Here is a 21,272-nt window from a genome sequence, read left to right as displayed (position 1 = left end):
CATTTTCTTTAAGAGCCAAAAGTTCTTCCTCCATTGCTTTCTGCCAACATTCATGCTTGGAAGCTTGTGAGTAACAAGATGGAACAGATATGTTGGATAAAGTAGAGGAAAAACCATACCAATTGGGAGTACGAGATACTCTTGTAGATAGCCGAGTAGGCTCAAGAGGACCAGATCTTAAAGAATTCTCAGATTCTAGTTGTGGTGCAGTTTCAGGCAGCGGATCAGTGTCGGGATAGGGTAATGTTGGCCGACGTCGTTCATACACAAATCCAGGTTTGAAGCTCTTAAAACAAGATGATAAATCCTCAAAAGTAGGAAGAAGAGGAGAAACAGAAGATGAATCTACAATCGTAGGAAAGAAGTACTTATTATCAAAGAAAACAACATTTCTAGAAATACGAAATTTGTGAGAACATGGATCATAACAAATAAAACCTTTTTGTGAAGTACTATAACCCATAAAAGCACATTTAGTAGATTGTACAGAAAGTTTATTGCGTTGCGAAGGAGGCAAATGCACAAAACAAACACAATCAAATGTATGAAAATCACTATAGTTAGGATTTTGGTGATAAAGACGAAAATATGGAGACTCAAGATTTAGCACTTTAGATGGCAATCTATTAATTAAATAGACAGCAGTAGACAAAGCTTCCACCCAATATTTAGATGGTACAGATGACTCAATCAATAAAGTACGAGGGACATCTAAAAGATGCCAATTTTTTCGTTCAACAACTCCATTTTGTTGTGGTGTATATGGGCAAGAGTGTTGTGAGACAATCCCTTTGTCAAGCAAGAATTTTTTTGAATTCATAAGACATATATTCTCCACCAGAATCAGATCTTAATAATTTGATGCATGTAGAAAATTGAGTCTCAATGTAAGCCAAAAATGTCTTGAACATGGAAAATACCTCAGATTTGGATCGAAGAAAATACACCCATGTAAACCGACTATAATCATCTATGAATGTCACAAAGTATTTGAAATGAGCATGAGAAATAACTGGTGAAATGCCCCAAACATCACTATGAATGACATCAAAACACTTTGTAGCACGACTACCAAAATTAGGAAAAGGAAGAGTTTTACTTTTGCCTAATTTACAAGTAGAACAATCAACGGAAGCAACTGAAAAATTTATTTTTATTTCCCAATAAACCAGAATTTGATAAATGAGACAACACAACAGAATTTGGATGTCCTAGACGCTTATGCCAAACCTCGGTTTTACTAGCAGTAGAAGTACAAGCAAAAGATAGAACAGGAGGAATGGAAAAGTGTATAGGAAACAATCGTCCAACTTTAGGCCCCTTCGCGATTATCGTCCCCGACACCTGATCCTACACAAGACAACCATTACGAGAAAAATTCACATCACAATTGTTATCTACCAATTGTCTAACTGAAATAAGACTAGTTAAGAGCTTTGGTGAAACAAAAACATTCTTGAAAGTTGGAGTAATGTCCCCAACCTTGGTAATGGGTAAATTACTACCATTGGCAATCTGTATTTGTGATGGACCTTGATACTTACGAACATTTTTTAGGATGCTCGTTGAGTTGGTCATATGATTGGAAGCGCCTGAATCAACAATCCAAAAATTAGATGTAACATCATTACCTTGTAATCCCAATGCTGAAAAGGCTGACACGATCATTTGTTGTACCATTTCAGGAGTAAGAACTTGTCCTGAAGATGAGTTATCATCAGTGGAACCATTTATCCTAGCTTGAAAAGCATTGATCATACGATTTTGAGGGCGCGTGGGACACTCTTTGATAATGTGTCCTTGTTGTTTACAATAATTACAAAACTTCTTGCTATAATTGCTAGCAATATGACCATATTCCTTGCAACTGTAGCATTGAGTTCTACTCATATCCCTGCCCTTTCCTTTACCTTGAGCAGCAAATGCAACAATGACATCATTTTCTTTCTTAAAAGTATTTTGTGTGACAAGGCGTTGCTCTTCACGAAGTAATTCCCTAAAGCAAACATCCAAAGAGGGAGACGGATCACGATTCATCAAGTTAGAGCGAACACTCTCAAAGTCGGAGTGTAATTTCATCAAAAATTGGTCTCGCTTGCTTTGCTCATGAACTGCCTGAATCACTAATAGGGATTCAGTAGGTATTTTGGCATAGACAATATCTGTAAATTCAGCCCAAAAGTTTTGAAATCCAGAAAAATAATCCTGAACAGAAAGACCTCCTTGAGAGTAATTAGCAATTTCATACTCCAACTGAAAGCGTCTTGCGCTATTATCTTGGTTGTAAACCTTTTGTAAGTAATCCCACATGGCCTTAGCTGTCTTGTACGGCCTGAGATTAAGAACAATAAGAGGGTCAATTGACCCTAGAATCCATGTCATCACCCGAGCATCTTTAATCTTCCATTCACCTAGCTTTGTTGCATCAGTAGGAGCAGGATCGCTTCCATCTATATGGCCCCATAGTTCTTTGCCGGTGACAAACAACTGAAATTGAAACTCCCAAAAAGAATATTTTTTTCCAGTGAAACGAACACTGAAGGATTCAAAGTGATGTGAATTCATGCTTTTGAATAGCTATGAAACTACAAAGACTCAAGAAAGCAACAAGAATGACCAAGAACAAAATTCCCAGGAGGTAGCCAAAAACCAAGATTTTCAAAAAAAATAATAAAAGGAACCACAAATGACTCTATGAAACAAGACAGCCAAGAGAAGGCTCTAATACCATGTAAATTTCCAGCTGAATGCCTCTCAAAGTGAGAGAGTCTTTCCATTATATAGAGAAAATAAAGATTACACATCCCTAAAGATCCGCCATTCCTATCCCTAAAGATCAGCTATTCTATCTATACAAATCTGCCTTGCTATCCCTCCAAATCAGCTATTCTATCACAATATTTATTCATATGATTCTACAACAAATGTATATGATCATGCTAATTTATATCACTATATAATTACATTAATATATACAATCATTCAGTTGTCTATCATGCTAACAACATTTACCGGTGAATGGAGCATACAGCGTTGGGTTAGTGATTCCTTTCCGAGTGAAATTCATAAGGTGGTGGATTCTAATTTGGTACAGCCAGGAGATGAACAAATTGACGCAAAGATGCAATGTTTGTTATCTATCGTGAAATTAGCTTTGAATTGCACTTTAGTGACACCTGATGCAAGAATTAGCATGAAAGATGCTCTTTCAAATCTGATAAAGATTAGGCTACAGCTTGTCAATTGTCGGCACTAGGTAGAATCAGACCGTCTACTTTTTTGTGTTATTTGATTACTTAAGTGTGTTTAATCAAAGGTTGTAGGAAGCAACTAGTTTCTTGATGTATGTGTTGATGTATGGAAGTCGAAAATGAGAAATAAATGATGTTAATCTTTCTACCAAACTTTGAATGTGTTTCTTCAATTCTTTATTCTCCAAAATCATGTTGATCAAGTTTTATTACAGTTTTCAACTGAAAATTTTGTTTATTTTATTTTACTAGAGAGAGGTACTGGACAAAACAGTATTAAAACAAACTGGAACAACAAAGAAAAACAACAGAATGCAGGACATTCAGTATTCACTTTTGCAAGAAATTAAAATGCAGGAAAGAGAGATTTATAAATTTCTAGTCTTTGATTCTTAATCGGAGGTTTATTTTATTCTTTTTCTTGATAGGTTTTCTTAACGTAACATTTATTAAGGCTTTTCATGGAGGTTTGATTGAGGATGATTTTGGGCTTCGGTTTAATTGCACTTAATGAAGATATGAATCTAGGTCTAAATTTGAATGGTTCACACCTTAGGCCATTAAGTGTATTTGTTTACGTTTAAGATTTAAGCACTTATTTGGTCTGAGTAGGTTTAATCATTAACATCATCAAAAAAGTCTTAATATCATTAGGAGGTATTTTTGTGTGGAGATTTTTACCATCACTCTGTCCACAACTACAAGCTACCATCATTAACCAGCTTTGTTATTACAACTACCACTATTGTCGGTCGCTATCATATCTATCACCTCCATTATTATAATTATGTCCACTTTCAACACCACCACCACTACCGTTGTCCCCAATGTCACTTGTAATTTTGTGAAATATTTAACTAATAATGTATATATACAGAAGTCGAGCCAAAGGCAGCAGTTGACCTGCATCCTATACTTGCATTTGCATTGGACTACTGGTGAGTATTCAAGGAGTTAGGAAAAAAATGATACATAAACCTATTACTAGTAAAATTTGGGGACCAAAACCATTGCTTCGCGGACTTCACCTATGAGCCGGCTCTGTGTGGAATTTGAAGATTTCCGTATAAAGAAAGTCAGGGTATTGAGTCCGGAGTTTCCCCATAGGAAGGATCGAAGAAATGTTGAAGAGGTTTTAAAATTAAAATTTTCATCAAGATTAATGAATTTGTGTTGAACATATCTTCTAAATTAATGTGCAACAAAGAATGCTAATTTGTACTATGTAAATACGTCAACATCTCTATCGACCCAAAAAAAAAAAGACCTCTTACATTGAACTTAAATACATATGTCAAGACTAAACTGTTTCCAGTTTCTTTACATTAAGCCTCCACAGAAGAAAAATAGGCAAAGACCTGGTCACATTACAACTATTGGTACTCAAAATTGACTCATAACTCCAAAAAATGTAATATATTGTCTCACTACTTATAAACTATGAAACTTTCGAGAATCTTAATAGCTTAGTAGGTTGGTTGTCTGAAGTCCCACCTAATTGGTGAGGGTTCGATTCCCCACATTGTAATCTCCTCCCCCACAAAAAAAAAAACTATGGAAACTTTCTTCGTATAGATAATTAGAAATTGTTTGATTTAGTTAATAATTAATGATGAGATTTCTATAAGAAGGATACTTAATTTCATCACTTCATTACATGTTGACTGAGGACTCTCCCAAGAAAGCGAACACACATTACACATTACACATCACACATTCAATATCTTCACCCTCAGTGATGCAAACTGGATTGAAATCACTTGTGGCTCTTATAAAAAGAATGATAAGTGGTTCATAGACGAGAAGAATTGTTTGGAGAGAGAATCAATTTATTTATGGAAATCATATTAAATTAGGAGGAGAATATTAAGGTGAAATGTATATTCTAATTCCTTTTTTTTCTTCTTAAAAACGTATTTTTGTTCTCTTTTAGTTTTCCTTTTCTATCTTTAATTAAAGTTTGTTTTATTTTCTTTTATATATCTTTAACTAGTAAAATTACTCGCGCTTTGAGCAGGAATTTAATATCACAAAATTTATAAAATAATACTTAAAACTTATCAATCATTAAAACTAAAACACTATATTATCTTACATACAAGATTACATAGTAACAAACATTAATAATGTAAAGGAAAATGAAATTTATTACTTCTTATCATTTATCCTTAAGGGATAGGTCATAAGTATCCCCTAGACTATGACCGAAATTCTAGAGACACACCTAAACTTAACTACGATCCTATTACCCCCCCCCCCCCGAACTCATTTTTTTCGTATTTTTGTGCACCTTTTGTGCTGATGTGGCACCTTCAACCACCCAAGTTGGTTGTGTTTGCACACACTCTCCCCGCCACGTGTGTAAATATTATTATTTTTTAATTAAAAAAAATTCAAAATTTTTTTAAAAAATCTAAATTTTTTAAAAAAAAATATTCTTATTTTTTAACTTGTTTTTAAATTAAGTTAATACACATTTTTTTACATTGTAACAAAAAAAATTTTTACCTACATTCACTGTTTTTCTCTTTTATTTTTCTATTGATTTTATTTTCTTTGTCTTTCCTTTTTATTTGATTTCAAATGTCTTGTATTTAAAATAAGTTAATTTTGAATGGATATCAAAATAAGTGAAGAAAATCAAATAAAACATAATAAAAAAAAATGTTAAAATTAAAGGACACTTTTAAATTATTTTAAAAAAAAAATACACATAATTTTTTTTAAATAATTAAAAGTGAAAATATAATAAATTAAATAAAAAAGTTTAAAGTGAAATTAAATTAAAATAAATATTTTACAAAGAAAGAAATAAAAATAATTAAATATATATAAGTTTTATTATCAATAAATATGTGTACTAACTAATTATAAAGTTACCAATCAAAAAATGACATGTGTCCAATTTGTACACTCATCACGTGCCTTCAAGAAAGTGTGCACACTCTCTATGTCATGTCAGCGTTTGTGGTGTACTTATTCCATTTTAAATTAGCTTAGGGGGTAATAGGACCCTAGTTAAGTTTAGGTGTGTCACTGAGATTTCGGTCATAGTCTAGGGGATACTTATGCCTTGTCCCATTTATTTATTGTTTGTCAAATGTTTTTTTTCATTTTCTCTTATATTTTCTTAAAATAATTGCTAAAAATTAAATCTGGAAGTTTGTGTATTTATTTTTCTAATTTTTTTTTGTGTTTTTCCTATTTTTTAAAAGAGAAAATTTTACCTTAAAATTTTATAGAATATCAAATATGATCATATTTAAATTCTTTAATCATTGATGCTATTAATTTTTTAAATTTTCTTTTTTTAATCTCATCATTAATGCTATTCATATCATTTTCTCAAATCACTTATTTCCTTTCTTTGTTCTTTGTACTTTTTATTTATTTATTTCAAAATTTAATTATTATAACTTTATAAGGATTGCATTTTTTTACATAAATAAAATTTGATTTGCCGTTTATTTCTAATTCCCTTTTTTCTCCCTTATCTATCTTTAATTAAAGTTTGTTTTATTTTCTTTTATATATCTTTACTTGAAGATTGTTTTCTTTTCTTTAATATATCTTTAATTAAAATTTATATTCTTAGAATAAAAAGTTAATTGTTATAACTTTATAAGAATTGTATTTTTTTTTATATAAATAGAATTTGATTTGTCATTTATTTCTAATTCCATTTTTTTTGTTTTCTTTTTCTTAAAAATATATTTTCCTTATCTATCTTTAATTAAAATTTGTTTTATTTTCTTTTATATATCTTTAATTCTTTAATTGAACTTTGTTTTATATAATTTAAATAATATATCTTCAATTAAAGTTTATGTTCTTAGAATAATATATATAGTTTTTATTTGTTTTTAAATTTTATATTTATTTTTTAATTTTTTAAGACTGAAAATTTCGCATTCAAGTTTTAAAGTACGTGTCCAGAAAGTAGTTATAGAAAAGGAAGGATGAATGATAAAATAGAATTATTAAATATTAAGTAAAGACAAAATGAGAAAAGGAAAAAAAAAATGAGATTATACTCGCACTAAATCGGCCGAGACTTTTCGTCATTTTAATTATATTTCTCAGATGAAAAGTAATGATACAGATTTACTGTACATTTCTAAGAGATATTTGAAGAAAATTTAGGAAAACATCAACGACTGTTAGCTTATATTTTGAGTGTTTATGGATGGCAATGTAGAGAAGACTGTTGACTGTTGACCAAAAACACTCTTAACCAATGAATTTGATATGATTAAATAGGTCTTCTAACATCATTGCTTTGCATTATCAATTCTTCTTGCCATAGTTATGGACACAAGTTATATTCTCCTCTTTGCTCAACTTTCACTTTTCATTCTGCTTCTTAACCATACTTCACTTGCTAATATTAGCCCTGATGGAGTTGCTCTTCTTGCACTTAAATCACACATTTCTTCTCATACTAACAACATCTTAGCAAGCAACTGGTCTTCTTCAACCCCGGTTTGCAGCTGGATTGGAATCACTTGCAGCTCCCGCCACCATCGAGTCACTGCTTTAGACATTTCTAGCATGCAACTTCATGGTACCATTCCTCCACACCTTGGAAACCTCTCATTTCTTGTTTCCCTCAACATCAGTATTAACGCTTTTCATGGAGATTTGCCACAAGAGTTGGCTCGTTTGCAGAGGTTGAAAGTGATTGATGTCGCAAGCAATAACTTCACCGGAGCCATTCCATCATTTTTAAGTTTGTTACCGAATCTATGCTTTGTGTACCTATCGAGCAACCAATTTTCGGGGAGAATTCCAACTTCCCTTTCCAATCTAACAAAGCTGAAAGAGTTGAAATTGCGGAGAAATCTTTTAGAGGGAGAGATCCCTCAAGAAATCAGTAATCTTCGTAACTTGACTATCCTAGATCTGCAATATAATCACCTTAGTGGCTCTATACCATCATCAATCTTTAACATTACCACAATGCAAATCATTGTTCTTAACGATAACAATCTTACTGGAAAGCTTCCAATAACTCTATGCGACCATCTTCCATACTTGAATGGGCTTCACCTCTCAAAAAACTCCCTAGGTGGAGTTATTCCACCAAACCTGGAGAAATGCCAAAAACTTCAAATTTTGTCATTGTCTTTCAATGAGTTTATTGGAATTGTACCAAGAGAGCTGGCAAACTTAACAGCTCTTACACAATTATATCTCGGAGTTCTGCATTTGGAAGGTAATATGATATTTCATTACAAGAAAAATGAAAATTTTCTTCCTTTTTCTCTCTTCCGCTAAACTGGTAACTCATATATTTCCCCCAATTGACAGGAGAGATACCAATGGAGCTAGGTAATCTTAAGAAACTTCAGGTATTGGATTTATCACATAATGAGCTAACTGGCTCTATCCCTGACAGCATTTTCAACATGTCAGCACTGCAGACGATAAATTTTGGACTAAACAAGCTTTCAGGTACTCTACCTTCAGATTTAGGTCGTGGAATGCCCAACCTAGAAATATTTCTTTGTGCAGAAAATAATCTAAGTGGTTTTATCTCTGCTTCAATCTCAAATTCCTCAAGACTCACAAAGTTTGAACTCTCAGGAAACAGTTTCACAGGTCCAATTCCTAAATCACTTGGTAACTTAGAATACCTTGAGATTCTTAACTTGCAGGGGAATAATTTTATCAGCGATCCATCATTGAGCTTCCTTACATCATTAACAAACTGTAGGAAACTAAGACTACTCCGGTTTTATGAGAATGCATTGTATGGGGCTTTATCACCGTCTGTTGGTAATTTTTCACACTCGCTGAATAATTTTCAAGGAAATGACTGTAAGCTAAATGGCGTCATTCCTCGAGAAATTGGTAATCTTACTGGAGTGACAAGGATTGATCTGTATAACAATGAGTTGACCGGACATATTCCAAAAACTGTCCAAGGCATGTTGAACCTCCAAGAATTTTATCTACATAGTAACGAGATTAAAGGTACCATACCAAATGTTATATGCAGTTTAAAGAATCTTGGTGTATTAGACTTGTCAGGAAATCATTTTTCTGGTTTGGTACCCTCATGCTTAGGGAATGTAACTAGTTTGAGGTATCTTAATCTAGCTTACAACAGGCTGAATTCTAGATTACCTGCAAACTTGGGGAACCTTCAAGACCTTATAGAATTCAATGTTTCATCCAATTCATTAAGTGATCATATTCCTCTGGAGTTGGGAAATATAAAGGCAGTGACACTAATTGATTTGTCAAAAAATGATTTTTCTGGTAAAATTCCTAGCACTTTAGGAGGTCTAGCTGAATTGATTGATCTTTCTCTAGCACATAATAGATTAGAGGGGCCTATTCCAGAATCATTTGGCAAATTGTTGGCATTGGAATTCTTGGATTTGTCCTATAACAATCTTAGTGGTGAAATTCCAAAGTCATTAGAAGCTCTAGTGTATCTCAAATCCATGAATTTCTCATTCAATAAACTCAGTGGAGAAATTCCCATTAGCGGTCCTTTTGCAAATGTCCCTAGTCAATCTTTCTTGTCCAATTATGCACTCTGTGGTGACTCCCGGTTTAACGTAAAACCTTGTCAAACCAAATCTACAAAGAAGTCAAGAAGAAAAAGAGTGCTTATAGGTTTATATACGCTGTTAGGGATTGTGTCACTCCTTGTGTTGGTAGTTGGATATGTGGTGTTAAGATTGAGAAAGACAAAGAAGAATGCAAGTCAAGCAGATGTGTGTCTGGTAAAAGAACATGAAAGAATTTCCTATTATGAACTTGAACATGCAACAGAAGGATTCGACGAAAGCAACTTGCTTGGTACAGGGAGTTTTAGCATGGTCTACAAAGGGATACTTAAGGATGGTACTCTTTTGGCAGCAAAGGTATTCAATGTGCAATTGGAGGGTGCATTCAAAAGTTTTGACACTGAATGTGAGATACTCCGCAACCTTCGCCACAGAAATCTGACCAAAGTTATTACAAGCTGTGCAAACCTTGATTTCAAGGCCCTGGTGTTGGAATACATGCCCAATGGGACACTTGATAAATGGTTATACTCCCACAACTTGTTCTTGAACTTATTACAGAGATTGGATATAATGATAGATGTTGCATCTGCAATTGACTATCTCCACAATGGTCATACAACGCCTGTGGTTCATTGTGACTTGAAGCCAAGTAATGTCTTGCTAGATCAGGAAATGGTTGGTCATGTCAGTGATTTTGGCATTGCGAAATTGCTAGGTGAAGGGGAGGCTTTTGTCCAAACAAGGACAATTTCAACCATTGGATATATTGCTCCAGGTATATTAGAAACTTCAAAATCTTTCTGATATCGTTTAACTACTCCAAACAATTATTTCCTCTAGATATAGATTAATATTCTCAATTCTATTATGATCATTTTTTACCATGATTGTAGAGTATGGACAAGATGGAATAGTATCCACGAGCTGTGATGTTTATAGTTTTGGCACCCTGATAATGGAGACATTCACAAGAAAGAGACCAAGTGATGAAATATTTACCGGAGAATTGAGCATACAACGTTGGGTTAGTAATTCCTTCCCAACTGGAATTCATAAGGTGGTGGATTACTATTTGGTACAGTCAGGGGATGAACATATTGATGCAAAGCTGCAATGTTTGTTATCTATCATGGAATTAGCTTTGAGTTGCACTTTAGTGACACCTGATGCAAGAATTAGCATGAAATATGCTCTTTCAACACTGAAAATGATTAGGCTACAACTTGTTATTAGTCGGCACTAGATGGAATCAGACCGTATGCTCATGTTATCAAATTACCTATGCTAGTTACGCTAATCTTTCAATTTTGCTCAAGTACTTAAGTGTGTTTAATTTTCTTGATATATGTAGTTTTGATGATAAATGGACGTCAAAAGTGAGTGTTTGTGGTGTTTCCAATGACTACAAAGAATTCTACATAACTTTGAATATGGAATATGATATTTCAATCTTCAACAACATTTTACAATTTATAGTCACTAGAGGTTGAGTAGTATCCCACCAAATGTCTCACATTCGAACTCTGATAATAAAGTCTCCTTTTGTAAAGAGCGCTTTAACCCCATAGTGAAACTTCTCAGAGAATTCGAAATAATCGATCCCCACAAATGCTGGTCTTCTCACTATATATGACTTTTAGGAAAGCTGATGGTAAGCTACACTTTTGTAATTTGCTGCATCATCAAGATTCAATCATGAAACTTCTAATGTCGAGCTACATCTGGGCAGATTACAAGTTTATATAGGCTTGATAGAAGAATGATTTAGGCTTCATCTGTTTGCACTTGATGAAGGTCTGAATTTGAATGGTTCAGACCTTAGGACATTAAGATTTAAGCACTAATTTGGTCTGAATAGGTCTTAATCATTAACATCTTCAGCAAAGTTTTAATATCATTTAGAGGTATTTTTATGTAGTTAATTTTCACCATCACTTTGTCCACAACCACAACCTACCATCACCATTTTTGTCATCACAACCACCGTTAGTCACCACCACCTTTGTTATCACAACCACCACTGTTGTCATCTGTTGGTACTCGCTATCGTATCGATCACCCCATCATTATAATTATATCCACTTTCAACGCCACCACCAGTATTGCAATTGCCATCACCAATGTCACCACTATCAATATTGCCCCCACTGCAATCAATCCCTAATATCAACCATCTGCACCATCACAACTAGCTTCACCTCCAACTACCAACAACACCATTATCAACTACCACACGTTCCTTAGCAAGCAACACCCCCAACTACTAGCATCAACCAACTCTACCATGAAATCATCGTCACTAACCACCTCTATCATCACAATCATCTACAAAAAGTATTTCTCAGACACCAACTAATATGACCACTAGCCTTCAAGCACATTCTCTAAGGGCTCGTTTGGTATGAGGGATAATACCAAATAGTCCCGGGATTAAATTATAGTACTGCTTATTTTGTTGTTTGGTTGGCAAGTTCGGGATAACTTATCCCAGGATTAATAATTAGTACCGGGATAAGTTATCCCTCTCCTTGGGTGGTATAGTAATCCCGAGATAACTTATCCCGGGATAAAATAGGTAAATGATAAAAATGTCTCTTTCAACCCTTTTGTTATATCACTTTTTACATTAATGAAGGGCATTTTTGTAAACAAATAAATTGTTCTTAAAATTTATTATTTTGAATACAACAAACCAAACACTCAATAAAAAATAATTCCAACACAACTTATCCCATCATAACTAATCCCAACATAACTTATCCCAACATAACTTATCCCATCATAACTCATTTTCAAACCAAACGACCCCTAAGGGTGCTCTTAGTTCTTGGACCAAATGGAAAGATGGCTTACACGATTAAATTAACAGAAGATAAGGTCACTCTACGTAACAACTAAAGAATAGCAAATTAAAAACAAAGGGATATATACAAAGGCCAACCAAATTTGATAACTTGTAGGCCTCATTTACATACTAAGGTTTCTATGGATGGAGTTCATAATGCACAAACTGAGACAATACGCGCATGAATGCAAGCAGATAAGAGATCTATGATTCACTATCACATAAACTAGAACACAAAATTATTACTTACAACAACCAATGTGCAGATTAATATTTCCATACAACCCAAGGTGCATTCTTTAGCATGGTTTTGCAAAAAAAGAAACTTAATGCACCAAATAAATGGAACAATTACATTTAAAAGTTTCCTCAGTGTTTGCAAAACGGGAAAAAAATTCACATTTATAGAAGGCTATATAAACTATTAGTCAAATCATTTCTTGATATCCATAGCTCTCAGACCTTTTCCGGTTTTAAACTTTAAAACAGCCTGATCAAATGTGCCTCTAACGTGCTCGCAGATAAGCATTAGATCCTGACATGAATCATTAAATACCTCTCTTGCTGGATCCCCTGCAATAGAAGACCACTAAAAGTTGCATAAAATCTTGATGTACCAAAACACAAACAGAGATCCACAACATTTCTCAGAATAGAAGGGTATAAACATATGGAAGCATAAAAAGACTATTGCAAATTGTTCTAAAGGATTTCCAAGCGGTCCTATCATACGATGTACAATATACCCAAGGGTGTGGCTTAGTGTTCAATAAAGTATGTTGAGAACCATGAGGGTTCAAATCCCAGCAGAGACAAAAAACAGTAAACGATTTTTTCCCATATATCCTAGCCGAGGTGGACAGAGGTTGGTGTACTTGTTGCTGGTGGGAGGTGATAGCTGATAGGTATTCCGTGGACTTAGTCGAGGTGCGCTTAAACTAGCCCGGACACCACGGTTATCGAAAAAAATTATCATACTATGTACATAGGCATGTTGTAGAAATATCTAACACCACAATCTACTGCATGAGCCAGATCAAATAAGCTGAAAGAAAAAGGCGAATTTTTAATGGGAAGGGCATCACAATATATTCTCCACCAAAACCAACTGGCCAGAAAGTCCAACAGCTATTTAAAAAGTTCATGATGAAAGTTTTAGCTAGTATCAAGCATGTTATGTTAATGTGGAAGCAGGATGCATATTCCCGTGATAGATAAGATAAGTTTTTAAAAAATCAAAAAATATAAGGTTTTCTTTTTGTACAAGTTGTAGAAATATCTAGATATTTAAGCTTTACCAGTAGTCTGAACTCTTATATTCACTCGAGCATCAGAGGGATGTGGAATGCTGTAACCACAAAATGTTACTCTAGGACTGCAAGAAAATAGACATAAGTTAATCATTGCCCTAAGTTTGTTTCATAAACCACTCTTAAGAAAAAAGAGAGAGGGGGAGGGGGGCCAGAGAGTGGCAGACAGACCATGCAACAACATAAACATAAGATCAGTGGAATGTAACAAAATGAGATAAGGAGGCTATCTACATGACGAGTTGAGTAATATATCTTCAAGCAAAATTCTAGAAGATGGTTTATATTAGTACTTGCAGTGATCACTGCATAATGAAAGAAGAAAGGAAAGAGGACGAGATGAATTACTAACTCTTGATTTAGAGTGAATCTAACAGCATTTGCCAGTGTATGGTCCTCATCTGTCAGCGAGAATGTTGCTTTTGACTGATCTTCGAATGAACCGTGCTCCATTGACTGTTTCCAGAAATGAGGATAATTTGAAAATAATTAGCAAATTTTTGAAATTTCGAATGTAATGTAATCTATGGATTGAAAAAGAAGAAAAGAACCATATAAGAAGTGAGATAAGAGTTGTCAAATGGTAAGAAAGCAATTTCACCTAACACATGTTTCTCCTGATTAGTGCTTTCAGTGAACTATTACCTAAAGAGCAAACCATATTGTACTACAATAAGAAACAGTCCAAACCCTAAGGACCTTAATTATGTGATCCAATGTTTTACAATACCAAAGCATAATCAACTATGAATGTTTAACCAGTGTTGTCAGAGGTGCAAAACATGTTGAGTGTTTCGCCTCGCTTAACGTGTGGTGTCGTCATGAAGCTTCTAAGACATACTTTTCAATTTCTTTGTTTATATACTTTCGGTTCATGCTTATAAGTATTAGACTTCATGCCTAGTCAAACACCTTCACATAAATTGAGACTGTATGCCTAGTCAAACACCTTCACACAAATTGAGACAGAGGGAGTACTACTTTTCAAACAATGACTAAGATCTGATAGCAGGCCCAAAAGCTGGTCGTCTCACCTAATTTTCCAGAATTAATGCATTATCCCTAACATGTTTTCATGCTTTCAGATCTTAAGTATATCTCTTAGCCAATATCTAATTTTTCTATTTCATGAAATTAACCGGACTACACATACATATTTGTATGTTTTCTCCATTTGTGCATTTCTTCATTAAAGGTCACGCTTTATTTGCGCTTTGCACTTAAAGCCCCAATAGACCTTAGAGGCGTTTTGCGGTTGTCTCCTTTGAGTCAACTAGTCAGAGGTACTGTTTTCTAGCTTTGCTTCATATCTAAAAACATTCAACAGAGGTCCAAATGGATGAAAAAAACATGAAAAAGTGCCCAAAGAAAGGTAACTTTAGGAAACAAGTAACCACAGATAAAATAGCAGTAGAAGCAAATGTATGTCTCAGAGTTCCTTGGCCAGTGACACACTATTTTGGAGGCAATGGGTGCATATTGCTTCTTGCAATATGCAAAATACTATCCGGTTAACTCACATGGGAAGCAAATAAGAAAAATACTATCCGGTTAAATTCAGAAGACATAATATCAATGGGGTGTCATATATAGAAGGATCTATCATATCAAAGTTGAGGTCTTGAAGATTAGGATAGAAGGCTAGCAGGTAGTTGGATGTTGTCACATTCTGTGTGGGAGAGAGAGTGGGCTAACCTCCCCCTCTCCTTTTGTCCTTTTAGTAGTATTATTTAGTTATCACATAGCTTCTTGTTCTTCAATGTGTATTACTATTTCCTGTTGCATTTGTTTTGTATTTTGCTACTTCGCTAGCTCTTTTCTTATAATCCTACGTCGGATACTTTCCTTTTGAGCCAAGGTTCTATTGAGAATAGTTTCTCTACCACACAAAGGTAGGGTAACGTTTGCATACATCATACCCTCTCAAAACCCCACTTGTGGGATTACACAAGGTATGTCGTTGTTGGAAAGAGGGGGAGCAAGTTAGCTGCAGAGGAGGAGCATTCACACAATTTTGAGGCTTAAAAGCAATTGAAATTTAAGGTTTGATTTGTTCAAATTTCGGCCAAACCACTAGAATTTATTTCAATCTGGCCAAGGTCCTTCCATTTAAATGAGCACCAAGGACATTTTTCGATTGGTAAAAGTGTAAAACATATCACATCTAATATAAGTACAAATTTCAAAAGAGACTATATGGGGTAGAGTTTGGTAGTTGGTTAGAGTTATGCAAATATTTTTAATCCAAGGATTATTAGGACGGAATCTATGTATTATCTTATGCAGGAATTAATTATTCATGTATTAGCTTATATATGTATAACTTGTATATATATTAGTTCTATGGTTTTCTAAATTGAAAATCAAACACCGTATTAATTTAATACAAGAATAACTTACCAACTAATCAGCTACCAAACGTGATATTACCTATATAGGAATGGGTAACTCACCTCCAAACAAACTACCAAAGGACCCCTAATTATTCTATGTAAATATATTTAACCATAGTCTATGGTGTCATCAACAGTCCCATTACATTGTAGAACGCAAACCGCAAAGTTTAGCTTTTTCAACAATGATAATTCCGTGTCAAGCCTACTTACCCTTGTGTTTTCAGATTCAAAAATCAACGAAACCAACTATGATTCTCTCAATTACCAATTATGTAGTCTCCAAAAATGTAAATTTTACTCTAAAACAACTTAAAGAATCTATGCCCCAATAGACACAAAGTATAAGATGCTTTGACTCATTCACCTAAATTTGGACAAAAGAAGTAGTAGCACATAATTTCACCCACTTAACTAAACACTTAGAACAAATGGGTACCTTAATTCAAGGCCAAAGATGTAAACTTTACTGCTCCACCACAAACAAAAGCTTGAAATTTTGTTGAAAAAGAAGAAAATCTAACAGAGAAGTGATGGCAAAAGGGCCCAAGAGGAGAAGCGAGCGAGCGAGAGAGAGAGGAGAAATAGTTGAGGGTTAAGCTGTTTGGGCAAAGGACCTAGGTTTAATTTGATTTAAGTTATTTTATTTTATTTTATTGATTTTGTTAAAGTGGATAGTTTAATTCAATCGAAATAGATTTTTTGTTTAGTCTCTCCTCAAATCACATTGTTTAAAAAAGTGTTTTTATAATGTCTGATCAATAAATTTAATATTTTTGAGCACCAAGTAGTGTTTGACAATATTTTGAAAAAGGCTGCAATTTGTTTTAGCTTATGATAAAATTATTTTTTCTTTCGTCAAACACCTTATTCTTTTTAAAATAAGTACTTTAAAAAAGAAAATAGGTCTCATAAAAACTTTGCCAAACAACTACATATTAAATGATAATTATTATTTCATATATCCTAATTTATGTGATGAAATTTGATTAGACATAGAATTTCAAAAATATGAGAGACTTTGTAATATCTCAAAATTACTCTTTAATTAAATAAATTTTTAAAATAAAAAAGTTAATCTTTATAAAAAAAAATTGACAATTAAATGAGACGCAATACGATGAAAATGTTGATTTATGTCATTAAATATTTGTTAAATAAAGAAATGCATCACTTTTTTATGGACTAAATGAAATAGAAAAAATACTTATTAAACTCGGTTAAAATACTATAATAATTGATACAGACTTTCACATTAACTTTTAGCATAAATTTATCTTCTCTTTCAATATTTTAATCCAAAAGAAATTATTAAACAAACATTCATATTTGAATCAAGATATATTTGAAAAATAATATTTGAAGTTAAATTTGAAAAATGATATGTAAAAATAAAATTTTATCTGAACATGCATTTAGCTCTTGAATTATATTTTTCCAAATTTAATGTAAAAAAAATTGAGAAAAAAAGAAGTATATTCTTGTCCCAAGAACCATAGCACTCGGGTCGGGTCGGTTTGTACCCTCCAAAACTTCCCTCTTCACATGGAAGAAAAACCCTAGCTAAACCCTAATAAACCAAACATCCTTCCTTCTCCTCCCTCTCTCTCTGAAATACGAAAAAGAGCAGAAGATAATTTTATCGGTAAATTTCTTCACTTGTTTGTCTTCATGCTTGTTGTTGTTGAATCTTGTGGGATTACGCTGGGTATGTTGTTGTTGTTTATATTAATTGTTGAATCCCATTGATGTCGTTAAGTGTATTCGCTCATTATGGAAGTTTGGATTTTTTTGAATCCTCCTAATAGAATTTTCTTGGCTCTGCCATTGTTAAATGTATGCTTAGACACCTGGAGTTCAAGGCAGTGTGCATTTAAAGTTTAAACTTGCTACTCATGTAGCAGATTCACTGCCAAGGGAATAATGGTATGACGATTGGAAGTCATCCTTCTGTACAAGCACACTCAAACAGCATTGAGTTGAAGCCTGGAAGGCAGTGGGTGCAGTAGCAATTGGTACACACAATAGAGTAGATCCGTTGTACAGATTTTAACATCATCCTCACATTCCTCAGCTTTACTAGGATAAAGTTCTTTTAGCATATTTTCCCCCAGGTCTGCCTAGTGGTAAGACTGTAGCTTGTGATATGTGAGTTAGGTGCATGTCACGCGTTTGAACCTTGCTGAAGAAAGCCTGGTATTTAAGTGGAGAAGAGCAGAGGGGTGAGCCCATTATCCATCGAGTTTCAAACTAAATATCACTAGCCCTCAGACATTTCTCGGTTTTCAAAAAAACAAAGTATTTTATTTTTATTTTGCATTGAGATCAGACCTGTAACTAGACTTTTTGATCCAAGTGTTGTTTTTTGTCTCATAGCTCCATAGAGATGGCTGCTAATAACCTACCAGCGTAAATTGAGAAGGAGAATGCTGTTTACTTTTGTGATGTGCTTATCATTCTAGTCTTTGATTATCTGTAAGGAATAGCTCTTTTTGTATGTATGGTCATCACACATTTGTTAGTAATTCTTGCCTTCTAAGTTTCTAGATATTTGCATTCTATGTGAGACGTTGAATCTGAGTCTTTTCAAACTGAACTTTTCTGGGTTATCTTACACCCCCTCCTCCTATTTCTATATGTATGCATTGTCCAATAAATGTGACATTTGGTGAATTTATCCCTCTTCCAAAAAAGAGGTGAATCTTTCTCATCAGCCTAGCCTTGGTAGGTAGGATTATGTGGTACCTATGCTAGTTGCACTTATCCAGCAGGTTAGTTGAGATACTAGCAAGATGTGTCTGGATATTACTGCAATAAAGGAACAAAAATTAAGATAGAACTCTCATACGATAGGGTAACTGGAGATATGGTGAACAGGTAGGCTTATATGGTGAATGTTTATCCTGTCAGTAATGTGTTTTTTTGTATTTTTTCCTTTTTATCTTTTGTGTTTGCAGTTTTGGAATGTCATAGTGCTTAAATTTTACTTCTAAACATATGTGTTTGAAGTATTTCACTTTGTAAATTGCGAACATATTGTTTGGGATTAAGGAGTTAATGATTGATTGTTTTCTTATTTACAAACATCTTTTTGCATGTCTAATAGTAACACGTACAAGAGAACAATCTAATCCCCCCTTAGCATTGAGATATGTGCTCATTGATTATGTGTATTGCCTCTCTACCTCCATGAGGTAATGGTAAGGTCTGCATACATTCTACCCTCCCCAGACCTCACTTGTGGGATTTCACTAGGTATGTTGTTGTTGTTGATTATGTGTATTGCTCAAAGTGAACTTTTTTACAAATATGGGCCAAAATATACCTTATTTTAGGAGAGAATAACCAACTCTTCCCCTCCATCATTTTTGTCAAAATTTGGAAGACAAATTCAAAGTGATCTAATTGGTGAGTTTGCTTTAGCCTATACAGAGTCGAATGATACCTATATTACTTTCTCCAGTTATGTTATTACATTTTACTATAGTTTATTTTTAAGGTTCATACTTTTTTAAAAGCTTTCAATAAGCTTATGTTTTATCAAATTGTACTACACCTTGCCTGAAATTATTGAGAGGGCTGATTTGAATCGATTCGAGGTCAACTTACAATTTACTGTGATATAGGCCAAATTTTTTGGCTAGGTCAGCTGTCTTGTTGGTTTTGGCCTTTTGGGTTTAAAAGAGCCTTTGGAGTCTGTAATACCATCATAATACTTCCAACTTGATATAGCTCAATTTTAGTGGAGAGTTTTAATCTTATTTAATGATGTGTTACAATGACTAAAATCCTCGGTGTTCTACTGTTTTTCTGTATTATCATTAAACCAAGACTTCTCTTGGACTCACCTACAGGGGAATTTTATTTTATTTTCAGAAGCTGATGGCTGGAAAATCGGGGTCGACACCAACGACATACTCACCGTCTCCAGCAACGCGCAAGAAGAAGAGAATCCCCATTGCCGATGCTGATTGGGTTCGTCCTGATAATCGTGGCTTCTATCAGTGCCGTCCTGCTTATCTGAGGACTGGTGCTGTGAGTACAGCTGCAGGATCAGCATATGCAGAGTTTGGAAACACCAAGGTGATCGTATCTGTGTTTGGGCCAAGGGAAAGTAAAAAGGCAATGATGTACAGTGATACAGGACGCTTAAATTGTAATGTTAGTTACACAAGTTTTGCCACCCCTAATCGTGGGCAGGGATCAGACAACAAGGAACTTTCCTCAATGTTACACAGAGCTTTAGAAGGTGTTATAATTCTGGAATCCTTCCCAAAGACGTGTGTGGATGTTTTTGCTTTGGTATTGGAATCTGGTGGAAGTGATCTCCCCGTGGTCATATCATGTGCCAGTCTAGCTTTAGCAGATGCAGGAATTTTGCTGTACGACTTGGTTGCCTCAGTTTCTGTATCTTGTATTGGAAAGAACTTTGTCATTGATCCCATTTCCGAGGAAGAAAGCTACCAAGATGGAAGCTTAATGATAACTTGTATGCCTTCGCGTAATGAGGTCACTCAACTGATTGTATCTGGAGGATGGTCAACACCAAAGATCAACGAGGCAATGGAGCTATGTCTTGGTGCTTGCTCCAAACTTGGAGAGGTTATGAGATCATGTTTAAAAGATGTTGTCACTGATTTAAAAGAATAGAGCATTCTACTTTGTGCCTTCGCGTAATGAAGTCTGTGCGCTTGTTTTTGTCATCTCAAAAAGTGGAAGTTCTTTAGGTGTCATACATCCTTGTAGAAAAAAAGTTGGCATGATCTATCTACCCATCACTAGCTGCAACAGTCAGCCCAATCAAGTTGCGAACTGCTTGTAGTATATATGTGCTTGATTGTGAAACTTGCAAGTTGTGTGACATGAAACATGCAAATGTTTGGATTAAAACTTATATGTGAACCAAAACAAGTAACCTTTTTTGAACATCTAAATTCCAGTTATTATAC

The 21,272-nt window shown here is 34.2% G+C and overlaps 5 protein-coding genes across 5 annotated transcripts; 3 read left to right on the top strand and 2 right to left on the bottom strand.

Moving 5' to 3' along the window:
* Nucleotides 1–1,816: 1,816 nt before the first annotated feature.
* LOC125835063 (uncharacterized) lies at nt 1,817–2,565 on the bottom strand. The gene is made up of 2 exons (XM_049514203.1): nt 1,911–2,565; nt 1,817–1,827 (listed from the first exon to the last, which is right to left on the bottom strand). Exons 1-2 carry the CDS (start codon nt 2,563–2,565, stop codon nt 1,817–1,819), a joined length of 666 nt encoding a protein of 221 aa, XP_049370160.1.
* Nucleotides 2,566–7,559: 4,994 nt separating this feature from the next.
* On the top strand, nt 7,560–9,549 carry LOC125835062 (LRR receptor-like serine/threonine-protein kinase RGI5). Its single transcript, XM_049514202.1, has 3 exons — nt 7,560–8,466; nt 8,562–9,304; nt 9,529–9,549. Exons 1-3 carry the CDS (start codon nt 7,560–7,562, stop codon nt 9,547–9,549), a joined length of 1,671 nt encoding a protein of 556 aa, XP_049370159.1.
* A 5-nt stretch (nt 9,550–9,554) lies between these two features.
* On the top strand, nt 9,555–11,018 carry LOC125835061 (probable LRR receptor-like serine/threonine-protein kinase At3g47570). Its single transcript, XM_049514201.1, has 2 exons — nt 9,555–10,550; nt 10,669–11,018. The coding sequence occupies exons 1-2, from the start codon at nt 9,704–9,706 to the stop codon at nt 11,016–11,018; spliced, it is 1,197 nt and encodes a 398-aa protein (XP_049370158.1). The 5' UTR covers nt 9,555–9,703.
* Nucleotides 11,019–12,842: 1,824 nt separating this feature from the next.
* On the bottom strand, nt 12,843–16,881 carry LOC125835139 (uncharacterized). Its single transcript, XM_049514277.1, has 4 exons — nt 16,763–16,881; nt 14,283–14,386; nt 13,919–13,995; nt 12,843–13,193 (listed from the first exon to the last, which is right to left on the bottom strand). Exons 2-4 carry the CDS (start codon nt 14,381–14,383, stop codon nt 13,054–13,056), a joined length of 318 nt encoding a protein of 105 aa, XP_049370234.1. The 5' UTR covers nt 14,384–14,386; nt 16,763–16,881; the 3' UTR covers nt 12,843–13,053.
* A 1,032-nt stretch (nt 16,882–17,913) lies between these two features.
* LOC125835121 (exosome complex component RRP41-like) lies at nt 17,914–21,203 on the top strand. Its single transcript, XM_049514257.1, has 2 exons — nt 17,914–17,968; nt 20,200–21,203. The coding sequence occupies exon 2, from the start codon at nt 20,206–20,208 to the stop codon at nt 20,971–20,973; it is 768 nt and encodes a 255-aa protein (XP_049370214.1). The 5' UTR covers nt 17,914–17,968; nt 20,200–20,205; the 3' UTR covers nt 20,974–21,203.
* Nucleotides 21,204–21,272: the final 69 nt, after the last annotated feature.

This window comes from Solanum verrucosum, unplaced genomic scaffold, assembly GCF_900185275.1.
Source record: "Solanum verrucosum unplaced genomic scaffold, falcon-dt-bn FXZP01000220.1, whole genome shotgun sequence".
In the NCBI taxonomy this organism is placed as follows: Eukaryota; Viridiplantae; Streptophyta; class Magnoliopsida; order Solanales; family Solanaceae; genus Solanum; species Solanum verrucosum.
The sequence above is the reverse complement of the archived record's forward strand: the minus strand, read 5'-3'. Positions and strand labels throughout refer to the sequence as shown.

Excerpts from the sequence above, each read along its gene's own strand:
- LOC125835063 (XM_049514203.1), bottom strand. The coding sequence starts at position 2,565 with ATGAATTCACATCACTTTGAATCCTTCAGTGTTCGTTTCACTGGAAAA.
- LOC125835062 (XM_049514202.1), top strand. The coding sequence starts at position 7,560 with ATGGACACAAGTTATATTCTCCTCTTTGCTCAACTTTCACTTTTCATT. Across the intron at positions 8,467-8,561 it reads CGGAGTTCTGCATTTGGAAG|GAGAGATACCAATGGAGCTA; the intron begins GTAATATGATAT and ends CCCAATTGACAG. Across the intron at positions 9,305-9,528 it reads GAAATCATTTTTCTGGTTTG|CACTTTAGGAGGTCTAGCTG; the intron begins GTACCCTCATGC and ends TAAAATTCCTAG.
- LOC125835061 (XM_049514201.1), top strand. The coding sequence starts at position 9,704 with ATGAATTTCTCATTCAATAAACTCAGTGGAGAAATTCCCATTAGCGGT. Across the intron at positions 10,551-10,668 it reads CATTGGATATATTGCTCCAG|AGTATGGACAAGATGGAATA; the intron begins GTATATTAGAAA and ends CCATGATTGTAG.
- LOC125835139 (XM_049514277.1), bottom strand. The coding sequence starts at position 14,383 with ATGGAGCACGGTTCATTCGAAGATCAGTCAAAAGCAACATTCTCGCTG. Across the intron at positions 13,996-14,282 it reads AGATTCACTCTAAATCAAGA|TCCTAGAGTAACATTTTGTG; the intron begins GTTAGTAATTCA and ends ATTTTCTTGCAG. Across the intron at positions 13,194-13,918 it reads TATAAGAGTTCAGACTACTG|GGGATCCAGCAAGAGAGGTA; the intron begins GTAAAGCTTAAA and ends CTTCTATTGCAG.
- LOC125835121 (XM_049514257.1), top strand. The coding sequence starts at position 20,206 with ATGGCTGGAAAATCGGGGTCGACACCAACGACATACTCACCGTCTCCA.